Below are 26,922 nucleotides of genomic sequence, written 5' to 3' on the forward strand. Positions count from 1 at the left end.
CTTCATGGTGGGTCCTGAACAACAACTAGATGTTCCTAGACATTTTCTTTATGGTTCCAAGTGCAAAACAAGTGTTATTATCAAAAGTGTCAATTAGAAAATTTTGTTTGTTAATTTACTGTATATTTTTGTTTAATATATTTAAGTGCACTCTTCTGAAGTATAATCTGTATCATTCGTGTGTATTTTAGCTCAATTTTCAAAATTCTCAGTATTTGATGGTAATTGCTTTGCTACATTGTTACCAACCTAAAGTCATCTAGTGACAAAATCCTAATGTGTGAAAAAAGTATATATAAAGTCGTGAAAAGAAATTACAAAGAAAAACCTTTGAAAACATTACTTTTAGAATATTACTTCATAGGATAGATTTTATAAATTGCCCTACAGTATAAAGGGTTACATCAATGCTCTAGCCATTTATTTTTTAGTAACATTTTCTTGGTGAGGCTTATTCTTCAATATCATCTACTCTATTCCCAACACATGATCCTATAACTATTCTCTTCACATTACTTAAAAAGTCAGAATACTGGCATAAAACAACCTTGGCTTTAACCTATAGAATCTCTACTTGTGCGTCAGGTTATAAACTGGTTTTTCATGAGTGTATAATTCTGTGATAAGATAGGCAACCAATTAGTAATATAACACAATAGTATCATTTATTAGCTTCATAATTCCCTGTACATAAGTTAAACATTATCAAGCACAGAAGAGTTTTACTTTGGCAAAATCTGACTCGAATTTTATGGCATATTGTTAACTTTTCTTATGAAAAACAGATATTTACATTTAAATCAGGGTTTCAAAATACAGTGCTTTAAAAATAAAATTTTAACTCAAATGAATAGAAAGGAAATATAAAACAAGCACAATAATTTCAGGGCAGAATTTCCACACTGAAACTATGAATCTTACATTGCCTTCTCTACAAAAGCTTAGAAATTAAATCTTTTTAGTAAAAAAAATCTCCTATTCTGATCATAAGTCCAGCTTAAAAATGCAATACAAAAAATGTAAAAAAAATTTAATGTAAAAATGCAATACAACTAGAAATGAATGATATTATTCTTAGTCCAAATTCCTTTGAAATCCTGGGCCTTCAGGGAAAGAAGCTGTAAGGTAAATTTTCCTATTTTCAATTAAAAATTGTTGAAAAAAAAACAAAAGAAAAAGAGAGTAAATTAAGATTAAAATTTTATTTCATAAATATAAAATTTGACTAGAAAGCATGCATGTGCACACGTGTGTGTGTCTGTCTGTCCATCTCTGGTTATTTCTTTTTTCTGGTCAGTTTTAAAGATGACAAGCACTAGGAAACAACACCTGACTCAACTCTTTTAATAAATATACAAAGCAGAGAACAACATTAATGGAGATGTACAATGATTATTCAAACAAGTTATACATATGTACAAAGGCAATAATAAAACAGTCTTTGTGCTCTTACTCTGATTATACGTAGTAAGAAAGGATCAAGACTTTGAAACTTAAGGGACTTCTGACATACAAACTCTTCTTGAAAATGTTTGTTTTAAATGGTTTCAAAAATACAATTAACAACAAATCAAAACATTGCTTTGGTTGGTCCATTTCAGTATCCAACTCAAAAAGCATATCAAGTCTTTTGGGTTTGAGGCAGTTTCCAAAGTAGCTTGGTAAGTATGACTAAAAAGGATTCTGCCTGATACTAGTGCTAAGTAGAAAGACTCTCTAGATTGCAAATTGGAATACATTCTACCAGCTTTTTAAAACTAGAATGTAAAGGACTTGAGAATAGGAAAATAATAAAGCAAACCAATTTAATTATATGGTAATTCTGACCCCAGTTTTTAGACGTACATTTTTCTATGTTTGTCAGTGTGTAAATATGTGTATGGGTGTGTGTGTGTGTGTATGTGTTTTCACATACACATGTGTACTGGACCTATAGTATAAAAGGAAATAGTAGGACAAAACACAAATTAAAAAAAAAAAAAACTGGGCCCTAAGAATAAATATCTCATTTAAAAGTAAGCAATATATTTATGGTTAATGAAGGGTATTTTTTTCCTATTTAAAAAACAATCCTTTTTCTGGGGAACAAAATAATGAAAAAGAGGGTACTGAAAGAGCAAGATAGGAAACCTACCTATGGACTAAAAGTTGAATCTGAATAACAAGCCCAAAAACCACTAAAGAAAAGGTTCTGGTTTTAGGAGTTCACATTTAGAGAAAGATAAATTTTCTGCCAAATGATGGCCTTAAACATCAACAGACCCAGGGATCTGAGAAAATAGGCGTAAGGAAAGTTTATACTTACCTTTAGATCAGCAAATTTTTTGACACTATGCTGGGAGAAACTTTTTTTTTTTAATAACAGTAACATCCAGAGTGGAAAAACTGCAGAAGGCTTATTAAAAGTTCAAACTCCCAAATTCTGTATCCATATATGTTCCTATTATAAGAAATTATAGAATTGAAACTTAATGCACCTCAATTATTTTCAAATGCCTAAATTTTTCCTCTTTTGGAAATAAAAGTATCAGTTTTATTTTGTAATTGGCTCAACTTCCACTGTTCACATGGCCAAAACAGTAGCAGCTATTTTTCAACCTCAGTTTCATTTACTACCACTGTTTTTAAACTGTCAATCTCTGCTAGTAATTACGAATCTAAGACAATGTTATTATCAAAAACCTAGACATCAATCATATATTTGAAAAGAAATGTCTATTAAAAAAATTCTCCCTCCTGTCATTGACAACTATATATTGCCCACCCCAAATCATTCTAGGCCTTTGGAGAGAATGTAATGATCTGTTCAAGCGCTGGTAGGAAATCAGTGCAAAACAGAACAAAAGCAACTTTTAAAGCAACAAGAAATTATGTACCATATATACATCGTAGCAAATACTTTATATTTGAGAATCTTTACAGCTTACATTTCCATTTCATTATTACAAGTGATGAAAAACAAAAAATTGCAAGTAGCATGCAAATTATACAGTCTTCCCACTTCACTAACCAAATTCCTACTTTCCAGTGTTATTTCCCAATTTTTGCAGGAAACGTCCTGCAAAGCTGAAACTGATTTGAAAATTCTTTATAGATTAAAATATCTCTTTTTCATTTTAGGAGAAGCCAAATATCCAACCATCAAAATTAAAAATAAATTGAATTGTCACAGTCCATTACAGTTATTGTTACTAGATCCACTTCATTTTCAGGTGTCCAAAATATAAAACGAATAATTCTTTATCTTCATATTCATCTGTTCTTAAAATGCTACTTAAAACTTTGGTTGTTTTCCTGTAATATAGAAGAAAGAGTTAAATCATCAACTAGATTAACTTAGTAGTTTTTACAAATTAGTTTATCAAACCAAATACTGTGAATCCACTTAAGTGTTTACAGATCTAAATGCATGTTACTATAGAAACTATTAAGGTAACTGAAATTGTCAAATAAAAAAAAAACAGTTCTGTTTCACTAAACCTATGTAATTCATTTTTAAATATATTAAACTGAATTACAAATCTGTTCTTGGGTTTCTGTAGTAGTTAGTTTTATGAATGTTATTAATGCATAAATGGAAACTTTATTCTAATGTATGTTTGTTCATAAGAAAGTGTAAGTCAAACTTTTATTTATAAAATAAAAGTGTTATTTAAATTGGAAAGTCTGAAAATGAAAAATTTATTTTATATAGCACTGTGTTTATGTTTATTCTTATGGACCAAGGATTATATGAATAGGTGAGGAGACTCAAATATCATCAACTACGTTTTTCCTCATTAAACATTCCTTTGTGAGCAATATTATTAAAAATATTTACTAATTTGTAGCTCTGTGATGGAGCACTTGCCTCACACATATGAGGCACTGGGTTTGATCCTCAGCACCACATAAAAATAAATAAATAAAATAAAGGTATTCTGTCCATTTATAACAAAATATTTTTTAAAAATTTACTGAATTAATTTTAAGAATAGAAAGAGGTCTCTATTATGGAGTTTAAATTACAAAATATTAATATAAACTATGACAATATAAAACTTTAAAAATATTTTTACTGAGGAGATAAACACTATGGTTTCCAAGGGTTAGTATCCCCAAATTGGAAACAGAAGGTAGTACTGTCTCATATTTGAGCCATTATCAGTACACCTATATTGTGAGTCTAATCAGGACAGAATCATAGTTGCCCTTACCTATATAAAATAGTGTCTATAAGAACATTTTTTAAAAGGTCAAATTTCAGTCAAACATCAGTAGAGACTATAATGGGTAGAAATCATTTACTGATCACATAATGAGAGGTATCATACTAAGCCCACTCATACTTAAATTCTAACTAGGAGGGGTTGACATCTTTATCTGTAATTGCAAAATGGTGGCTCAAGAAGATTAAGCAACTTGTCCAAGTTTGAACTTCCAGTACACAGAGTGGAGATACAATCTGAACCTACACATGATGCCAAGTCCTTTCTAATAAATATCCTAAAAGATGTATATTTATTGCATATATTTATTCTGATGGAATTTGGTACGTTACATAGAAATATAAAGAGCTAAGAACAGCAAAGACACATTGAAAAAAAAAACTGGTATGACTTGTTTTACCGCATTAAAAACTGATCAACAGACTAAAAAGTCTGCAAAGAGACCATGCATATATTGCCATATTGGTGTCAAAAGACTATCCTTTCAGTAAAAATTGCCAGAATGACTGGATATCCAAGGAGGGGGAAAAAAATAAAGACTTGACCCTCCCACCTCATATCATACAGTGAATTACAGAACTTAATTGAAAACCAAAATAGAACTTTAAGAATATAGAATGATATTTTCATGATCTTTCAATAGAAAAATAGTTCACTAAAAAAATGTAATTATTCCATTCTAGTTCTTGAGTACAATGATATTTATTTTACATTGTACATTTAGATTTTTTGTGTTTTGCTGGACCACTAATATTTTGCGGTAAGAAAAGTTAAAAATCTACAGATACGATAAAATGAAAATGTTAAAGACAAAAACTTGGAATACAATATTACAATATAAAATCAGGAAACTACATACTGGTTTTTGAAGTACAATGGGATGATCAGGCAGAAAGTCTGGTTTTTTCCTGCAGATGGAAACACTTGAGAGCTTCAACAGAAAATCTCTGCTGTATTTAATTCTCTCTGTAGATATTAAACATTAAATGTAATGTTGTAAAAAATAAAACTCTTCTAGATCACTATTTTGCTCATTTCTTTCTAATTGTCCCTGAACTATCCATTATTTTATAAAATCATGTATAGCATCTATGCAAAAGAGAAGGAGAAAGGTTTGAAAAGCACCTGCCACATCTAATTTCCCTTTTACTTAGAAAGGAAGCCAAGTAATTAAGGAAGGAAAGGAAGAAAGAGAATTGTTTGAGTAAATTGGTAATGTAGGACTTTTTTCAAATGGTTACTCAAAGTCTAGTAAAATGATAGGGTATTATAAAGCATAACAGCAATAACATCCATTGGTCAATTTCCATCCTGCCAAAATGGAACCTTAATGAACCTATATAATCTCAATTGACACTAAAAATAATTTTCATCATATTATTATTTTTCTTGTTAAATTTTATTAAAATATGTGTTACTAATGAAAGCAAAAATTCTAACATGGTCAGGTATGGTTTTCAAAGTACAGAGATATACAGTGTGGGGAACTAAAGTGATTTGCAGATGGTTACAAGGTTGCACCATCACCAATATGCTAGAAATTATACAATATTAATCACAAGTAGAAAGATTAGATGCTATATATTACACAGATGCTATGTTATAAACCCTAGATTATAAAACTGAAAAAGATTAATCACTTAAAAAGAAGGCAGGAAAGAAGAAAAGGAAAACTACCATATAAAAGTCAGAAAATATCAACAAAAAACAAATAATAAGGTACTAGGCCTAAATCCAACTCTATCAGCAATCATGTTTCAAATGTTAATGGTCTAAGTCAGAGGTCAGACAAAAAATATTTTAGAATATGGGGGCCATATAATCTGTCACAACTTCAATTCTGTCTTTTAGTACAAAAGCAGCCGTAGATAACATATCTGAAAAGTGTGGCTCTGTTTCAACAAAATTTTATTTACACAAACAGCCATTTGGTCTGCAAGCCAGAGTTTTCTGAACCCTACCATTAACTATTGCATTGTAGGCTACAGGTTAACAGAGTGGATGAAAAAAAGAAGACCCTACTGTATACTGTCTGCAAGAGACACACATTAGATATAAAGGCACGTTTTAATTGAAAGTGTATGTAAAAAGATAAACAATGCAAAGACTAGGAATAACAAGGCAGGAGTGACAAATATCAGACAAAGAGATCATTACAACCTGTTGTGCCAATAACAGTTTTGAAACATGTAAAGCAAAAATTAAGAGAAATAAAAAGGGAATAATTTCACACTAATATTAATATAAAACCCCTCCCCTTCAGCAGTTTATAGAACTAGACACAAAAAAATGGTAAAAAGATAAATATGAAAAATACTACCAACCACTTTCATGTAAAGAAACTATACCAACAAATGCAAAATTCAAGCTCTTTCCAAGTACACATGGTACAGTCAACAGATTATATGCCAGGACATAATACAAGTCTCAGTAAATTTAAGAGGCTCCATCTATATATATAGTCTATAACATAGACTATATTCTCTGAAAACAAAATTGAATTAGAAATCAATAATAATAAGATACTTAGAAACAAATAACTTGTAAACTAAATTGTACATTTCAAAAAAAATTCATTAGAAAATGACAAGGAAATTTAAAGCAATTTTAAACTGAATGACAATTTAAATACACCATGTCAAAATTTGTGGAAGACAGTTACAATGTGGCTTTAAGGGAAACAAATTCTTATTAAGTGTCTTAGTCCATTTTGTATTGATACAGCAGAATATCTGATGCTGGGTAACACAGAAAGAAAAACATTTACTTGGCTCATAATTCCTGTGGTTGGAAAGTCCAAATAGCATGGTGTCTAGCATGGGCTCCCTGGATGCATTAGAAGATGGCAGGTAGCATCAAATAGCCAAAACACATACATTAGAGGGATGCAGGGGACATTACAGGCTCACTTTTCCAATCTACTGTCTTGAGTACTAATCTAGTGCCACAGGAGCTAGAAGTCCAGAGAGATATCATTAACACATCTTAAAACCTACTCACCCCTCTTAAAGGCTCTACCACTTCAATAGTATCAAACTGGGAAATTAAGTCTCAACAGGAATTTTGAGAGGGAAAAAACACATTTGCGCTATGTTAGGCTGTAAAACAGACTCAATAAATTTAAAAAAATTGAAATTAGGGGCTGGGGTTGTAGCTTGGTGGCAGAGTGCTTGCCTAGCATGAGTGAGGCACTGGGTTCAAGTCTCAGCACCACATATAAAGAAATGAATAAAATAAAGGTCTGTCAACATCTAAAAAAATACATTTAAAAAAGATTGAAATTATATAAAATATCTTCTATGACCAAAATGAAATGAAATTAGTTATCAGTTAATAGAAGTAAAACTGGGAAAAGAGAAAATTATGTGGATATTTAAACATCCTCTTACAACCAATGGATTAAAGAATAAATAATAGAGAACTTAGAAAATACTTGAGACATACAAAAACAGTCATAATATATAAAACGTATGGGATACAGACAAAACAGTGCTCAGAGCTAAGTTTATACCTACACATGCTTACACTGAAAAGAGAAAGTATGTCAAAGCAATCTCTAATATTATATATTAAAGTACTAGAAAAAGAAAAGCAAAGTCAAGCAGAAGCTAGAAGAACGCAGGAAATAATAAAGATGAGAGTGGAGATAAATGTAGATTGGAGAATAGTTAACAGGGAAAAATAAACAAAACCAATAGTTATTTGAAAAGATAAAAACTGTCAAACCTTTATCTAGTCTGATTAAGACAAAAAAAGAGATGAATCAATTATTAAAACCACGAACAATGATAATCAATTCTACAACTCTGTTGAATTAATTTATTAGCTGATAACGAATATTCCTTAGGATTTTCTATATTTAGGATTTTATTATATATGAGTAGAAATAATTTCACTTCAATCTTTCTAATTTAAATGTCTTTTAATTCTTTTTCTTGCTTAATTGTTTCTGGATTATGTTAAATAAAAAATGGTAAAAGTGGGCATCCTTCCCTTATTCTTGATATTAGAAAGTAGACTTCAGTCTTTCACCACTGAGCATATTAGTGTTAGATTTTCATATATACCTTGCATTGTATTTAGAAAGTTCCCATCTGTTCCCTGCTTGTGAACCTCTGCTCTTCATTTGCTAAGAAGTTTTATCTGGAAAAGGGTGCTGGATTTCATAAATGCTTTTCTGCATCAACTGAGATGAATGCATTTTTCCTCCTGCATTCTGTTGATACGGTATATTACTATTAATTTGCATGTTGACCCACCTTGCATTCCTGAGAATAATCCCACTTGGTCACGTTGTATTATCTTTTTACTATGTTGGTAATTTTTATTTGCTACTATTTTGCTGATGATTTTTGTATATATATATTTTTTCACAGGGATATTATCTGTAGTTTTCTCTTTTTATGCTTTGGTATCAGGATAATACTGGCCTCACAGGATAAATGGGAAGTGTTTCTTCTTCTTCAATTTTTTGAGAAAAGTTTGAGAAGGATTAATGTTAACTCTTCTATAAATATTTAGCAGAATTCACAATATAGTCATCTGGTCCTGGACTATTCTATATTGGGAGGTTTTTAATTACTGATTTAATCTCATCCAACTTGCTATAGGTTTATTTAGATTTTCTATTTATTCTTTGAGTTACTTTTGTAACTTTTTTAATAATTTCTTTCTACTACTTTTTTCTTTTTCTTCTAGATTACCCAACTTTTTGGCACATGCTATGGTTAAGATATGTTTCATTCCGAAGTTCATATGTTAAAGAACAATGATATTTCAGGGTAGCACTATTTCAGGGCAGTATTACTAGGAGGTGGTAGAAACTTTAGAAGGTCCTTGGGAGAGGCATGTTCCGAAAGAGGATTATGCTACGCTGGCCTCTCTTCCTTTTCCTCTTTTTCTCCCTGATCATGAAGTGAGCAGTTTACTCCATCGAATGTTGTCCAGTACTGTCATCTGGCACCCCCAATAGTCCAAACACAACAAGGCAAAATAATTATGGATTAGAACACCCCCCCCCCATACACAAACTGTAAATAAACATGTTTTCTTTATAGGATTATCTCAGTTATTTTGTTATAATGATAGGGTGCTGACTAATACAGCATACAATGAAAAGTTAATATTCTTACATTTTTATTCCCATAAATTCATAGCAATATCCCCAAGTAAAATAAGTTTATATTACATTATCAGTGAACAATCCCCCCCATCAAATTCCATTTGTAACAGCTTCAAAAACATATTGACTATAATACTTAGGGATAAATTTAACCAAGGAGATATGAGGCTCATACACTAAAAACTGTAAAACTTTACTAAGAAGTCAAAGAACTAAATAAAAACACATCTGTTTTGTGTAATGTAAAATGTTAATACTGTTAAGATGGGAACATTTCTCCCAAAGTGATCTATAGGTTCAATGCCATACCCATATCAAGATGTCATGGCCTATTTCACAAATAGAAAAGCTAATCCTAAAAATTTACATGGAATTGCAAAAAATGCCAAATGACCAAAACAAACTTGAACAAAGCTGGAGGATTTGTATTTTCTAATATCAAAATCTACCACAAGGCTACAATAATTAAAACAGTACTAGCACAATGGCAGATGTATAGAACAAGGGAACAGAATTGAAAGCTCAGGAATAAACACCTATTCCAATGCCAACAGGTTTTTCAACAAAGGTTCCAAACCATTCAATGGAAAAAGAAAAGTATTTTTAACAAGTGGTCATAGGACTACTGTGTATCCACATAAAAGAGGCTGCACTTATTCTCTCTGAGGATATATAAAAATTAATTCAAAGTGGATCAAGACCTAAGCATGAGATCTAAAAAAAAATCTATAAAACTCTAAGAAGGAAATAGGTCTTCCTGGCTTGAGATTTTTCAATGATTTCTTAGATATGACATTAAAAACATAAGCAACAAAAGAATAAAAATAGATAAATCAGGCTTCATCAAGGTTTAAAAATGTTGTATATTGAAAGACACTATGAAGAAAATGAAAGGACAAGTTCCGATACAGAAGAAAAATTTGCAAATCTTTATGTGATTAGTATTCAGAATGAATATATTGCACACAGGGCTGGGGGGCATAAGGGATATGGGTATCAGGGAGAGGGAGGAAGAGAGAAGAAAAGATAATAGTCTAATGTCAAGAACCCTTAGAAATCAGTGACAAAATGACAAACAACCTTTGACAAATTAAAATACTGTCAAAGGACTTTAAAAGACCTTTATTGCACAGATGAAATACAAGTGCCAATAAACACATGAAATTACATCCAATATCATCAATTACTAAAGAAATGAAAATCAAAAACCACAATGAGATATACCTCCTTACCGCAAAAGGGATGGCAAAAATTTTAAAAAGAGAAAACAATAATGTAAAGAAATTACAAGCCTAGTATTGTGTTTGCTGGACATAGAAACTACATAGCCATTGTGGAAAATATTTTAACAGTGCCTCAAAAAGTTAAACACAAAATTACCATATGATTTAGTAAGTCTGTTTCTAGATACATACCCAAAATAAAAACTGTTATCAAACAAAAACTTGTATACAAATGTTCATAGTGAAAACAACCCAAATATTCATCAACTGAGTAACAAACAAAATGTAATATAATTCATACAATGGAATATTATTCAGTCAAAAAAAAAGGAATGTTGAACTACATGGCATAACATGGATAACCTTGAAATTTTTATAGAAGTAAAAGAAGCTAGATGCAATGGCCCAAGTTTGTATAATTCTCTTTGTATGAGCCCACAATAAGTTAATCTAGAGACAGAAATGAATAGTGTTTGTCAGTACCTAGGCAGAGCAGAGTCAGGAGTAATTGCTTAATGGGAATGAGGTGTTTTGTTTTGTTTTGTTTTGAGAATGGTAAAAATCCTAGAATTAGATAGCAGTGATAGTTGCATATTGTAAATGTGTCAAAAGTCACTGAATTGAACATTTTATATGGTTAAAATGGCAAATTTTACTTCAATTTAACAAAAAGGAAAAAGAAAATATTTATACAGGTATATCCCAAGACAATAGTAAAGGTCTATTCTACAACTACTACAAAGCATTACTGCAGTATAGATACTCCATAGAATAATGGAGAATTTTTTTATAAGAAAATGTTCCCTCTAGAGGAAAAAGAAGAACTGATAAACTTCAGCACAAATATTATAGAAAAGTGAGAGAGTTGTTGGAGCATTTGAAGAAAAAAGTTAGCAATAGCAAATGTTAACTCTAGAGAAAAATTAAGGCTTCCATAAGAAAAGAGATATGCACTTGATGGCTAAACAACTGTATTTACATAGTTACAATAATATAAAGAGTGGTTAACACTTTAACTAAAACTTTGAAATATCTATATGGTGGGGAGGGGGAATGGAAGGATGAAGAAGTAAAAGGGTTGGTATGGAAGACCTATGTTCTCATTTATGAAGATCTGACATCACTACACAATATCAAAAATTGAGAAATTTGGAAATAACAATTTAAAAAGTTTCACTTAGAAATTCAGAAGTAAATACTATAAGTGAAATCTAATAGAACCTTTTTTATACTTTTTATTTTTTCCAATCTGTTTTGTTGCTAGCTACAGCATGACTGAACATGGAAATGGGATATAAGGAGAAGTAATACATGTAATTTCTGGGCTGCACTCTTAAGGAAAACTTCCTTCCCCTTTTCTCCTTCCAGATGACTAGAAAGGAAACATAAGGTTGGGAGCAGATGCAGTTACCTTGGACAAAGCAAAGGAAGCCACTTGTTGAGGATGGCATAGAAATAAGAGAACACTGGGGCAGAAGTTACTCTACAGAGCAGAGCCTATATACCAGCTTGCAATTTTACAGGATAGATCAAATAAATTTCCATCTTGTTTAAGCCATTGTTATTCTGGTCTCCTTCTGGGCTGTAAAACCAATAGCCTAATATAGACAGATCAACTTGAAAAAATATAACAAAATTTTTTATATACATAGGTATATACAGGTATGCAAAAAGTAGTGTCAGCTTTAATGAATACTAAGATAGTCTATGATAAAATGTAAGAATTATGATAAAATTTTACCTTTCTTAACTGGAGACTGATGTTGCTGCTGTTCATTAAGACCTTGAGAAAAGGCTTGCATTCCATTCGTCTTACACTGTTGAACAAGAAGTACATACATTTTTAAAACTTATATAATCTGTTTTTACCACTCCAATATGTTTTCCTAATAATCAAAATATTCGTTGAGGAATATCTGGAACCAAAGAATAGGCAACCACTATAGATTTACTTAATAAAAATGAATAACAAAAACATCTTTCAAAATATATTTAACAATTTTTGCTATAGTCTTGGTTATTTTTGAAAGGTAGATCAAAGATGAATTATGAAGTCATAAATAGTTCCAAAGTCATTACAATATTTTAATTGATGGAAAAAACACATTGTTATTCACAAAACCCTGCAAAACTACTAGAATGTTTACTTTTTTGATCTCATGCAAAAGAGATGCCTATGTCAGTTTATAAGCACATGAACTGTTTCCTATAATACCTTGGAAATAGGGGAAATAAAAACTGGTTCATTCATTGAAGAAAAGAAAATCATACGCTAGGCACAGGGGTACACAACTGTAATCCCAGCAGTTGGGGAGACTGAGACAGGAGGATTGGAGGTTCAAAGCCAGCCTCAACAACAGCAAGACACTAAACAACTTAGTGAGACCCTGTCTTTAAATAAAATACAAAACAGGGCTGGGGATGTGGTTCAGTGGTTGAATGTCCTGAGTTCAATCCCCAGTACCAAAAAAAGAAAAAACAACAACAACAACAAAAAAAAAAACCAGAAACACTGTCCTGAGGGGAGAGAGGCTTAAACCCAGTGTTTCCTGGCCGTACTTAAAATACTATCTTCATTGTGAGATTAGCTAAATTAATTGATTGGGATTTGAAAGATTCATTTTTAACTGATGTTTTTCTGATTACATGTCCATTAAGAAACATTCTGATTTACAATTTATCTTCCTATAAATCTAACTAGAAGCAAGTTATAACAAAAAGAGATTGCTCTCAGAAGACAAAACAAGATTGCTCATTGTAAAATAGTTCTCTTCTTATAAACCAGTTTCAAAACCATAGTCAACACAATCCTATCCCTAAAAGATGACCTCCTCGTGTACTGCAAAAATCAGTTTACAAATAGTCCCTAACTACGATAATTCACTAAGGTGATTTCTTTTAGAGACATCTATACTGAAAAATGAACATCTTTGCTCTAATTACTCTCTTGACAAGTTATAAACTATTCCTTGCTACCTAAGGAGCTGTGCCTAAAAGCAGGACTAATTATCTATCCCTATGACAAAACAAAAACTAAGAAGATAATTCAAAATAAGTTATCAGAAAAAAAGAAAACATTAGCAGGTTTTTAAATTTATTTTTAAACAGAGATGGGAAAAAATAGGAAATGCCAGAGATTTAGGTTCCCCAAAGTTATTTCTGACTCTCAAATATAATTAACTCTAATAGGACATTTTTATTCATGAAAAATTTCATACATCTGAAAAATTTTAGCAGATGAACATTTCACTAACTTTATAATATTTACTCACATATAAGACCTAAAATCAAACTCAAAGGTAAAAACTATTTTGTCATGTCTGCACACATTAAAAAATGAAAATACTGATCATTCAAAATCTTTCTCACAGCAAGTAAAAGAGTAAATTTAAAAAACTTTTATAAAGTAATTATATGTTATCTTGGTTAATTATCATAATGATTATGTAATTATCATGTAAGTGACAAGGAAAATATGATTGCCATGTTACAGGCAAGACAAGTAAATACAAAAACGGTTTGGTAACCAACCCAAAACATACATATAAAAAAGATTTGAGCTAGGTTTTGAAACTTGAGACTACCACGTGTAGGTGGTACATCTAAAAGGGTACCTTTCACAGCACTGATGTAGACTTTTTAGCAGGTGGGAACAAACTATCATATTCTAATAAAATCTGCATTTTTCTAAAATTTTTGTACTTGCTCTAATTCTTGCACTGTACATACCAAATGGGTAGCAATGGCCCTGTTGAATACACTTATTTAACACAGAGGGCCTATGACATAAGTCACACTATTCTTTTTATTGGAAATAACAAAAATTAACATGACTTTCTAGTGTACGTTCTCAAAGACTCACAAACTCATACACATACACAAAGAAAATTACTCTTTCACAGACCAGATTCCTCACAAAGAAAATATTTGCTGTGCATATAAGAACAATAAAATAAATTAAGAATAAAGCAACACAAGAAAAATGGGTGAATAAAATGAATTGGTAATTCACACAAAAAAATAAATCTAAATGGTCAAATTAAATGAATGATTTCTCACCCACTGAACAAAGAAAAAATGTTAAGTCTGACAATAACAAAGTAAGGATATGGAATAATCAGAGCAGAGCTCTCATGTTCTGCACACACAAACCACTTTGAGAGTAATTTGGCAATATCTAATGAAGGTAGAACACTTAACATAGTAATTCTCTAGTTTTACACCACAAGGAATCTCACAAACTTGTATGAAATGAAACATGTTGATGGATAATCACTATTATTTATTGTAAAATAGAAACAAATGCCTTTCAACAGAAAATGAAAATAAGGTGACATTCTCCATACATTAAAATATTTTTCTATATCAGCAAATACAGAACTGGTCTTTTCATTGAAAAGTTGCTTAGTATTCTATTTATGAATATACTAATGCTTGTCCATGCACAGTTTATTTATGGTATTATCTGGATAAAAATGGTTACTTATGGTCAGAGGACACAGGTGACATGGGGATAGAGACTCTAGAGGAAAACTTTTCATTAATATCATTTTGTATATTTTCAATTTTACACTTCATAACTATTTTACTTAGTCAAAACATTAAAATTTTTAATATAAACTAATGGGAAAGGAAAACCTGCAAAACCAAACATGGGTACAATATTATTCAGATAAAAGTATTAAAAACAAAACAAAGAAAAAGTCCAAATATATTCATGAAAAAAAAACTAAGGACAGTTATTTCTGGGAAGGATGAGAAGGAAATGAGATAGTGAAAGATATACAATGTGTTTTAAAACTATGTTAGATTGTTCTTTAAAAATTTTTAAAAACAAATGCAACAAAAATGTTTACATTTGAAGATTACAGGTGGTAGATTAAAAGGATGATATATTATTTTGAGCATATATTTGAAATATATCAGAGCTTTTCACAAATATATAAATCACCTTGTACAGAATCTGACATAACAGCCATCTAACAAGTGTTACTTTTCAGTCTACAATGCTTAATTTTATTCTGTATGTGTGTGTGCACGCGCTCACACACACATTGGGGATTGAACCCAGGGCTTCATGCATATTAAGCATGTGCTCCACCACTGAGTTACATTCCCAGGCTCATGTTTATTAAAATTTCTAAGACTTACTCTGCTAACTCCACTTTGTAAGCACTGAGTGTTGCATGGATATTCATTTTGAAAGTTGAAAGGAAACACTGGTCCTGTCAGGAGAGGAAAAAAAAAACTATTTTAAATATCCATGATGACAATAAATAACATCACATCACCTAAAACGCTTAAGTATCTATGATAACTTCAGCACTATCTTAAAATGTTTTCTGATAGTTCATCTATTCAACAAATATTTATTTAACCCTATGAAGTGTCAGCCTCTGTTTTAGTGGATAGGTATATAAGTATGAAAAGGGTTTAAAGATAAAAGGTCTCACTTTAAAAGATAAACTCATAAATAAATAATGATTATAATTTAATATATGGTAAGTTATGTGATATTTAGGAAAGATACTTGGGGGAGAGCAGAGTTGGTTTGCAGTTACCAGGAAGGCTTGTCAAAAGGATATAATTCAATATAAGTCTTGCAGAAAAAGTACAAGATTTCCCTGGGGACTTCAGTTGTTCAGGGAGTAGGGAAGTGTGTTGAGAAAGGTGAAACTTAATTTCTAATTTACTGAATTTTCTATTTAATAAGCCCCTAATTCCACTGACTGAAATTAAGAGGATTATAGTTAAATGAGAGATCAGGGGTACCTGCCCATTCCATGTCCCTTCACATTCACCTATGTAACAGCCTTGGAGGGAAGAGATTGGTGACCTAGATCTGCAGAGATGGAGAGAGAGAGGAGCGCTGGCGAAATTGGTGACAGAAAGGAGGTGCTGCCAATGGTGTTATGCCTTCTTTCCTTTAAGGTAAAACCTGAGATTTGACCTTATACAACTGCGTCTAGTGCACTAGAAGGACATAGGTTCAGCATTTTGAAGCTATGGTCCAAGAAAAACATTAATTTCATTTGTCCATCCTGAATCACAACTACATTAAGAGGAAATCAAGTAAAATGGAGATAATCTGCCTTTTAGGAACCAAGGATGAGAGAATGAACAAGAGACAAGAACTGGTTCTATTTCTACTTTTTCTGCTTCATTTTTGTAGTGATGAAAAAGGGTTATATTTTTTTCTTTGCTAAGTTGTCAGTTAATTCAGTTGAAACATATGGACTAATGACAATTCAAACAGATTATATTTATATTACCTAGGTTAGAATATAGAAGCCATTCTAGCAAAAAATAATGAATAAAATAAAAATGTTAGTATTCCAACTCAGTAGTTAAATATCAAATATTTCAAGAATTTGAAAGAGTATTTTTAAAGGGCAAAAGAACATTTTAATTTTAGATTGGTGTTTGGTTTAGATTTTCTGAAATTAGGTATATTTCAACTCAAGCACAGTCTTAACTTCTATTAGAGTACAAGTATGAAATGACCAAACAATCTGTGTTATGTTAAATTTTTCTGGGCTTATTTTTTATTTGTTTTGTACATAGATATATCTTTCAAAAAGTTAATTCTCCAGTGTGACCACTCTGCATGGTAATAATCACAGGGCACAATTTGTAAGTCAGTTAACTATGAAAATGAGACAGGAGGAAAAAAAATCACATAGTTACTTTCAGTAAGGACTACTACTCTTCCTATCCTTTTTAGTCTGGTAGACTGTGGACGGGTAGATTAAGAATCTTTTTCTTTTGTTAATACTTGTAAACTCCTCAAACAGAGATCATCAGTTTTTATTATTTCTTTAAATATCCATGTCAAACAATTATTTTACATATTATTTAGTCTTTTAAACATTAATCAGGCATTAACAAACTACTTTAATTTAATGAACTGTTCACTATGTACTCACCTGGTGGAGAAGTCAGATGACGAACAGGTCTTGCTGGTTGAAGCGGCTTACCAATCAACTTTTTGGTTTCCATTGTCACAAAGACCTTGAGGTTCCATACTTTAAGAGGAGAACAACAAATTTTTATTATTTGGACAATATAATCAAGATGTTTTACATATATACAAATAACCAAAACCCTCATTTGAAGATCTTTTTTAGAAGTGGGAAATACGAACCCAAAAATGCATTTAAGATGATACGCAATAACTTCAGACTTCCTTAGAGCATTTGCAGCAGTTGAACATTCCCTCTTTAAAACATTTTCCTCGCTTAACTTCTCTTGGGTCTATCCTTTGGGGCTATTTCCTATCTATTTGATTGCCACTTCTCTTCTCCAATTAAATGTAGGAACATGACTAAATTTGGCTTTTCTTACCTCATCTCATCTATTTTCATAGTTGTATCTACCTATGTATATGATAAACATGATCGAATGAATACTTTCACCATCTACCGCTCAGGTTTTAGCTCCATTTTTCCAACTGCCTCATGCTATTTCAATTTATTAGCAATAGGCCCTTCAAATTGAAAACATCCAAAATCAAGTTACTTTGACCCCAAATATGCCCCTTCTCCTATATTTATTGAATTTATCATCAAGTCTCTTAGGTTACCCTTTGTAAAGATACATACCTTCAATGTGACAGTCTAAATCACAGTCCCGATTCCATAATTAAGTCTCTGACCCCTGTCCATTTTATTTCCAAAATATATCTCACACATTTTCTTCATGTCCATGTCTATTCTCTCTGTTTTCCTAGGGATGCTTAATCACTTACCCATATCCCCAGCCTTCTTTATTTTTTGAGTAAGGGCCTCACTAAGTTGCTGAAGGTGGCTTTGAACTTACCCATCCTCCTGCTTTAGCCTCCCCAGCTGCTGAGATTACAGGCATGCACCACTGCACCTGGTTCCACATCTACTTTCTTAATTCCACAGTAGTTCTTAATTCATCTTTTTGATCACCTTTTAAATGGATTTATTTAAATGCTTCCACTCTTAAGACCCATCTTAAGACCCATTTTAAGACCCATCCACATCAAAACATTTAGAGAACACTGTACTATTCTTTGTTTTGTTTTCCATGTTAAACAAAAGTAAAAAGCAGATTTATCTTAAAGTGAGAAATAATATTTATTAACCCTGTGCCCCTGCAATTAACACAGTACCTAGACTTGAGTCCACAATAGGAATAAACAAGTGTTCCCTGAACAAATGGGTAAATATAGTATTTTTTCTCTTTAAACCATGACCTCTTCATGCATATTCTTGCTTTGAAAACTCAGTTCACCAGTATCTCCTGGATTATTAATAACAGAAACAGGTAATATCCCCAGGAAGGTATGTACAATAAACCATTTACTCAGAACAGCTCTATAAACTAGGCACTCTTAACAGAGGTCAGGTTTCATGTCAGCCCTACCTGGGTTCATAACATGGCTCTATCACCTAATTATATAACTACAGATAACATATAGATAGTCTCCCCTAGGCTTGATGTGAAGGCTAATTAATATTGTATAGTTTGAATATGAAGTATTTCCCCAAAGCTCCTATGAACTTCAAGAATAGTCAAAGGTAAAATGATTAGAGAGTTATAACTTAATCAGTTTTGTCCTAGTTTGAATGGACTAAGTGGTAACTGTAGGTAGGTGGAGCATGGCTGGAGGAGGTGGATCACTGGGGTTTTACCCTGAAAGGATTCATTTGCCCTGCAGGATCCTTCCTTTCTCTGTCTCTGCTTCCGGACCCTGCTGAGAGCTGAGCAGCTTTTCCCCCCTAGACCCTTCCCCCATAATGCCCTAGGTGAAGCCTAGAGCAATGGAGTCTATGTAATCTATGAACTCAAACTATGAGCCCCCAATAAACTTTCCCTCCTCTAAATTGTTTATGTTGGGTATTTTGGTCACATCGATGAAAAACTGAAACACATATAACAAAAAGCAATTAATACAACACTTGAAACATAATAAGAATTCAGTCAACATTAGGTAATATTACTATCCTCAATTTACAGATAAGGCTTAGAGAAATAAGATAATTTACCCAAGGGTCAAGAATCTAGAAAGTGAGGAGCATGCTCATACCCATGCTTCTTGATATCACTCTACAATCTAACTATCCACAAATCTCTCTCTCCATTTCACACCCAGGATAGCCTGCTCAAGCTCTGGATAAGTATCTTTTTATATCTCACAAAACAACCCTGTATCCTCTTTTAATATGGTACTTTCTGCATAAGTTAAATTATAGTTCATATCTCCAGTGTGCAGCACAGTGTCTAGTACACAGTGGATGTTCAAAAATTGTTAAATTAGTGTTATTTTAGTTTACATATAGCTGAAAACTTAGGTTCTGTCTGGAGTTCCCCCATCTTCCCTGCTGTTCTTCTCCCAAATAACTATTCATTCTTAAAGACCAAGGTCAAGTTCTGGCTATTTCCTAAGAAAATGTCTTCATATCTCAACAGGTAACATTAAATAGTTTACATGAAGTTCTCTAATTCTTAAAAAATAGTTAATAGTAAAATAGTAATTTCTCTTTCCTTATTTTCATCCTCCACTGTCAGTGTCTCTAAAATATACCATAGTAAATACACTACATGCCTATTTGATTAGATATGAGTTATCTGACACCACAGAAACTATACCTCATTTATCTTTGTATTCTAGTACCTGCAACATAATTAATTTTGAACTCCATAAATTTAAGTATCTCTCCATATAACTAAAATTTTCTGACATCTGTGTGGGACACATACTTTCTAAATTTTGATGTACATCAAGATAAGTCAAAAGTAAAACCTCACTTAATTTTGAATAAACAAGCGTAAAGCTAACTATAATTACATCATCTTCAACAAATCATAAGTCTAGGGGCAACATAATATAGGGTAACTCCCTTTTAGTTCCAAGAAATGCTTTATATACTATTAAAACCTAAGTTTGGATATACATAATCCAAATGTTAAAATTATAAACTTCAAAATGACATGAGAAAACTAGCAATGATAACTAATTTCAGGAAAATTAACCTTTTCCTGAAATTTGGAGATAAGCTAGTCAGTATAATAAATTAATATCTGCCTAGCTTTGTAATGTTTGTTAACTGGTTAACATAATTATTAAGAACCTTCTAAAGCTGTAGTTATTGGCAAGACAATTTTAATGTAACAGGAAGTGAAAAAAGAGTTACAAGCATAAGTATAAAGAAAGCCCTCACAAATATTTACTGCATATTTTCTATGTGGAAGGGAATATTTAAAATAAGGACCAAAAAAGCAATCTAATATATGTTGCTATGCTAGTCATTCTAATGAGGACCCTAATACTATTATGCAGTAACTTTCCATCCTGTTTCCCTTATGAAACTAGTGAATTGGAATACAAAAGAATAAAGTACTTTGGCACACAGTTCCTTGTTTTTCATTGCTCAGCTGAAACTGAGTTGCAGGTTGAAAAGTCTTTTCCAGTTGCTGAGCAAGGCAAATCCAGAGTATTCAAACTAGGGATTTTCATGGGTTGGGGTGTTACAGAACTCTATTATATGATTTTGCAAAACATGTAAACAAAAAAATTAAAGCTTTTTTAGTGCTATCTAACCTTTCAGTTTGTTGTAGGAAAGAAACAGCTAGGAATCCCCATATATGAATCCACATCATCAAGAAAATTATAAAAGATGGTACCATACAATATTCTGTTTATTATGTTAAAAAAATGTAATCTATGCCTGCATAGAAGCACTGGTATTTCACAGAATAAACTGAAGATTGCAATGCATAGTACATACCATTATACTGTTGGTAATGGAAAAATTAAAATTCTGACAAGATATAATTATTATTATAAAACCTATTTATGGAATTATAATCAAGACAGGACTCCACAAACTATAACCTAAAGGCTTAACTGAACTACACAACCAGTAAACAAAATACTTCTTAAACTCTACTGCCTGCTTCACCTTCAAAGTTCCCCTCAATGTTACTGGTACCACCTAGAGTAGGTATTTATGATATTAACTGCTAAAAAAGGACAACAGTTGCAAACAAACAGAATCCCACCTATAACACTTAGTAGCAAGTAGTGGACCTATCAGAAAGTTGTCTTTTAAAATGTAAATATATAGTTTTGTGGCATAATGTTTTTTTAAAAATATTTTGATTCAATATATCAAAAATATTCATTGTATTAATACAAAAATGGCTGCTGGGTTTTTTTTTCCAAGTTCACCCATACTTAACAAATCATCTTAAAAGGCCAAGTTGTGTGAAGAGAATATTGGTCAGGAACATCAGTCAGGAAACTTAAGTTGTAGTTGCTATTGCACATAGGGTAATACCAATTATATCTTAGGTTCCTTTTCTGTTTTAAGAAAATGGCCCTATCAATTTTGAAATTCTAAATTAACCTAGATTTTTCTCAAATACAGTACAATGGGAATAATAAGCACATAATTGATCAATTTGGACACAATCTTATTAATGAGCACATATCTTTTAATTAAAATATATTTTTTAGATCTTGTCACATGCTAAATCTTACCTATATTATCTCATTACACTTTGAGCCACACATTAACTTTTGGAAAAAAATAATTCTAGTTCCATTTTTACTAATGAAAGACCTGAGGCTCAGAAAAATAAGAGACATACCCAAAGCCACACAATTAATTATGTAATTGCCTAGAAGTGAAAAATATGACTACAAAGTTCATGTCCTTGTCTCTAAAATTGCTTGTTTTGTAAGATGTTTGACTATCCGTTATTCCATGTAGGTATTACATTTATGGATTAATTAACTATAAGGGGAACATTTATGAATAAAGTCTTGCTGAAAAAAAATGTTAATACTTTGTTTCCTCAATTTATAATTTCTCTTGGAATATTAAATAAATTATGGTAATTATGTTTTCCTTACAGTGGACTGCCATACAAATTAGAGGTCATGACATAAGAAATGTACTATGCACTTAGTTTTAGAAGCTGGTTACTCTACTTAAATTTTCCAATTTAACTTCTAGGCTTCTGAGGGCTAGAGGTGTAGCTCAGTAGTAAAGTGCTTGCTTAACACGCGCAAGGCCCTGGGCTTGAAACCCAGCACTGAGAATTTTAAAAATAAATTAATTCTGACTTCTTTGGAAAGTGCTGATGGTTCTGCTACATTAACAAATAAGATCATTTTCATTTACCTTGTGTATATTTCCTGTGTGATTACAGATAAGATTTAATCTCAATTTAAACCATTACTTCTACAAATTCAGTATTTCCTAAAACAAAACGCTACCTGTACTTATAAAATGATGGATGATAAGTAACAGAGGAAATATAGAACAAGAGATAAACCAATTACGATTTAGGAGGTGAAAGTCATTTCGCATTCCACAAGCCTGGTTGCGACATGTAGGAAGAATCAGAACGCAAAATATCACAATGCTGTAAATTCCATCGCAGTTTTCATGCCTTCTCTTTATAACTTCAGTAAATAAAAGTTTTTTCAAAGCATTTTTCAGTGCAAGCACTATTTAACATTCAGCTGGGAAAAAAACTGTCCAGACAAAGCTGTTTGTAAGTTCCCTAATATAAACTGTCTTTTTTCTGTAGCTTTGCCCAAATCCCTATCTTTTGCCGCGGAATTGGGGCGGAGGAGGGGCTAGCAAAAAGTCTTGAAAGCAGCCTGGCACCTGGGCCGCTCGGGGCACAGAGACTGAGGTCGCTGCGCACTTATTCACCTGTTTGGGTGGTCCCCTCCCCAGTGTCCCCGGACCACTGGATCCCAGCCGGCTGTTCCCCATCTTCTGCGCTGCCTCTCGCCCTCATCCGACGTGCTCACCCCGTCCCATTCTACATCCCACCTGCGGGGGGATCCAGCGACCGGACCCACCACCCCAGCGCCCTCCTTCGCCTCCGCTCTCCCAGTGCCGGGCTGGAGACTGCGCCCGCCCGCCCCGTCACTCTCGCCCCGCTGTTGCTTATCCTCCGCCGACACCTACCGCCTCAAGATCCGGGAGGACTTCAGGCAGCGGCGTCGCTGCCCGTCGGGGAACGGCTCCCGCCGCGCGTTGGCTAGCGGAGCCCGGAGGCGGCGGGGGCGGGGCGGACAGGGGCTGCGGCGGCTGCGGGGGGGCGCGGGGCGGGGCCTGGGGCGCCGGGCCCCGAGGGCGGTAGCACCCCGGAGGGGCCGGAACCGTTAAACGGACGGCGCGCGCTGGCCCAGCGTGCTGGGCCTGCGGGGCGGGAGTGGCGCGGCGTGCGCGGGAGGCGGCGACGGCCTCTCCTAGCTGCTGACGGGTTGGCCCTGGACGGGGCGCGCCCTCATCCACAGCCTTCAGGACGACCCCAGTCCCGGAGGCGCGAGGCGGGCCGCCTGCGCTGCGCTGCGCCGGGCCGGGCGGCGGGCTCCAGGCAGCCTCTGTGAGCGATGCCGCCTCGCGAGCTACGCCGCCTCTGTGAGCCAGGCCGCCTCTGTGAGCCAGGCCGCGGGGCGCTGACGACTGAGTCGGTCCCTTCAGAGCTGCCGGCGGCCGGCTTTCCCGCCACGCGGCGAGACGTGCGGGGATTCGGGTGGGCAGGGAGGGTGGCGTTGGAGCACCGGTTTATATTTGGCAGGAATACTGCCTCACACAGAGTACAGCCCAGAAAGGACCACCATTAGAATTAGTTGAAGCGGCTGCATCCGAATCCAAATCCTTTGTTTTCAAGCTTCATTCTCATTCTTTCGCTCATTCTTTCATTATCTTTGAGTGTCCCCCCTGAGGACACTCGTGAGTCGGTTCTGGGGGACCAGCGGGCGGTACAGGGGTGGAAAAGGCAGCCCTCGGGGGCGGGGCTTAAAGAGCAGCAGAGGAGCGCTAGTACAGGGTCCTGTGGCACTGCCCAGGTGCGAGGCCAGAATGCCTGCGCTGGCCCTTGGGTTGCAGTTGGCTAACAGAACAGGGAAAGCAGAGCAAGTGCAACAAGAAAGCTTGTCTAGTGTGCAGTGAGTGGAGTTGGGTGAACTGTGCTGGAGAAAAGGAAATCAGATGTGAACGTGAAACAGATGTCCAGCCTAATTTACAATTCGTCTGTTAATAAGTGAAGTCCCATATTTGAAGAATTTTAAAGTATTGACATGATCAAAATTGAATATTTGAAAGATCATTTTGAAAGCAGGCTGAAAGATACGACGAAATTAAGCAGGCCACTTGAAGTCTTCCCTGGAAGACATTATTATCACTCCAGGAAGAAATAAGATGAAGAGCTAAGTAGGAAGAAGAAGGGATAAATCTGGGAGATGTTCATGAGGGGAAATCAATATAGTTCAGTGACAGATTGGATAACAGAGGCAAATGAGAAGGTAGGGTGATTGGGTTTCTGACTTGGGCAAACAAGTGAATCAGTGGTGATAACACAAAATAGGAAATACCAGAGGCATAATAGGTTTGGGGAAGGAAATGAGTTCAAATTGGGACTTATACACACAATGTTTGAGCTATCCATAAAGCTATCATATATAAATATAAAATATATAGCAATATACCTATATAGCATATATAGATACACACCAGCCATACGCATATTACATAGATTAATTAGACCATTACGAAAGGGATGTTGATAAGAAAAAGTTACACATCCCAGAAAAAAAAAATCATTTAGAGAACTCAAAAGACAACTTCCAAAAGGAGATTAGAACCTGGAGGATATGCTAAGGCAAAGAAAGGTTGACTAGAATGGGTAACTGAAGAAAAAAGTTCTCTGTAGAATAAACAAAAATCCTAAGGTGAAAGGAATGGTAGGCATTGATGGCCTGGGTGAGAGGGACAGGGGAGGAAATTTGGCATTTTCTTGAAACTAGTGTAAAACCAGTATGGCTGGGCCAAAGCAAAAGGTATATGTTGAAGATTAGTTTGGAGAAATGGGAAAAACCAAAACCATACAGTGTTTTATAGACATTACTAAGGAAGTTGCATTTTACTAGAAAAAAAAAATGGGAGGTATTGAAGGGTCCCAAGTGCAACACTGATGTGATAGGGTTTAGCATTTAAAACTGTGGCGTTTCACAAACACTTTCACGTGTGTGCTCAGGTTCTTGCTGTCTTGGTGTAGAAATGGCTCCCAGGAACACTCCTGGCAACCACTGAGACAACTCACCTGGCCTACAGGGAAGCATCAGGTGATGTAATCTTGATGAGAATGTGCTCTGTGGAATAAGGTGCCTGAAGGCAGTGGACAGTGGAGTCAATGTATTCATCCAGCCCCAGCTGTAGAAAATCATAAGCTCAGGATTCAATTCTCATCAATCTAGTTAAAATAGATGATTTTCTTCTTTGGGAATATATTTAACAATGCATCATATTTTATATTATATAATAAAATTATTTTGTATTACTATGTGAAATTAATAGAAATATTTTGACAAAAATATTACTGCAAAAAAATCAGGTAAAGCTAAAATCAATAATTTATTGAGGGAAAAAGAAATTTTTAAATAAAAATAATAGACTCAAAATTTTTATAATTGATGAAGGAAAATGAACCACATAAATACATTGAAACTAGAAATATTGGCATCTATAAGGTAATGAAATACAAGAAGTTCTTTAAAACAAGAACTTGACAACAAACAGGTTAATGAGTCTTAGCATTTTAGAAAGCACTCAGGGTTGTTACTGCCTAAGAAGACTTAAATGCTTGAAATGAAAGCTCACACAAGAAATTTATGACAGAATTTCCCAAATTTAGCAATACTAAAAATTGACATTATTATTGGCAAATAACATGTGAACAAACTGTGAAAATCAAATTTTCCAAACAATAACTTTGCTTGAGTGGAATACTAAATTATCACTTCTCATTAGAGACAAAGTGTTACAAAATTGTCAAATGATAAGGCAATCAAAAATTTTAAAGCCAAGAGTAAAGAAAAAAAACATAGTGATGTTTCAGGCAATTAATTTAAAATACTTTTCTGAATTTTTTATGTTTGTGGTATTGTTGTTCTTTTAAAATCTGTAATTTGTCTTCATTGCTTTTCTTGCCATAAATGGATATCTGCTTTGCCTCTTCACCATCTCCATATCACCCCTCACCCCCCCAAAAAAAGACTTGGTGAATGGATGAAAGAAAAGGAAGAGTGAAAATAGGAATATCAATTAGAAGAACAATTCACAGTTCACAGGTGTTAGTACTTGTAAGTAACATTTTATTCACAAATTTTCATTTTACTTAAACTCAGTCTACAAAGTACATAGAACTAGTAGCATGAGCTCTCTTGCGTGCACACATACTCACATTCACTCTTCTGGTATATACTGTCTAGTGAGGGTCTATATGTGCAAATGGACAGCTCCAATTGGATTAACCATCTGCTATAATAAAGTTACTTTGTCTTAAATCTAGATGCAACTGAAAGTCTTCAGTT

The 26,922-nt window shown here is 33.7% G+C and overlaps 2 protein-coding genes across 2 annotated transcripts in view; one reads left to right on the forward strand and one right to left on the reverse strand.

Moving 5' to 3' along the window:
* Necab1 (N-terminal EF-hand calcium binding protein 1) overlaps positions 1-3,664 on the forward strand; it is a 149,596-nt gene extending 145,932 nt beyond the window's left edge. Inside the window, exon 13 of the mRNA XM_046464975.2 lies at positions 1-3,664. Within this exon, the coding sequence (XP_046320931.1) occupies positions 1-29 (29 nt within the window). The 3' untranslated portion in view covers positions 30-3,664.
* Positions 2,883-23,624, reverse strand: CUNH8orf88 (chromosome unknown C8orf88 homolog). Its single transcript, XM_046464976.1, has 6 exons — positions 23,513-23,624; positions 17,480-17,578; positions 15,705-15,778; positions 12,295-12,370; positions 5,068-5,174; positions 2,883-3,294 (listed from the first exon to the last, which is right to left on the reverse strand). Exons 2-6 carry the CDS (start codon positions 17,550-17,552, stop codon positions 3,271-3,273), a joined length of 354 nt encoding a protein of 117 aa, XP_046320932.1. The 5' UTR covers positions 17,553-17,578; positions 23,513-23,624; the 3' UTR covers positions 2,883-3,270.
* Between the last annotated feature and the right edge of the window lie 3,298 nt (positions 23,625-26,922).

Source organism: Marmota monax, unplaced genomic scaffold (assembly GCF_021218885.2).
Source record: "Marmota monax isolate L192 unplaced genomic scaffold, Marmota_monax_Labrador192_F-V1.1 WCK01_AAM20220418_F8-fsc00003, whole genome shotgun sequence".
In the NCBI taxonomy this organism is placed as follows: Eukaryota; Metazoa; Chordata; class Mammalia; order Rodentia; family Sciuridae; genus Marmota; species Marmota monax.

Bases quoted from the DNA above. Each gene is read 5' to 3' on its own strand.
- CUNH8orf88 (XM_046464976.1), bottom strand. From the start codon at position 17,552: ATGGAAACCAAAAAGTTGATTGGTAAGCCGCTTCAACCAGCAAGACCT. The intron at 12,371-15,704 runs GTAAGTCTTAGA...CTTGTTCAACAG, and splicing joins TACAAAGTGGAGTTAGCAGA to TGTAAGACGAATGGAATGCA. The intron at 5,175-12,294 runs GTAAAATTTTAT...TAATATCTACAG, and splicing joins TCAGTCTCCAGTTAAGAAAG to AGAGAATTAAATACAGCAGA.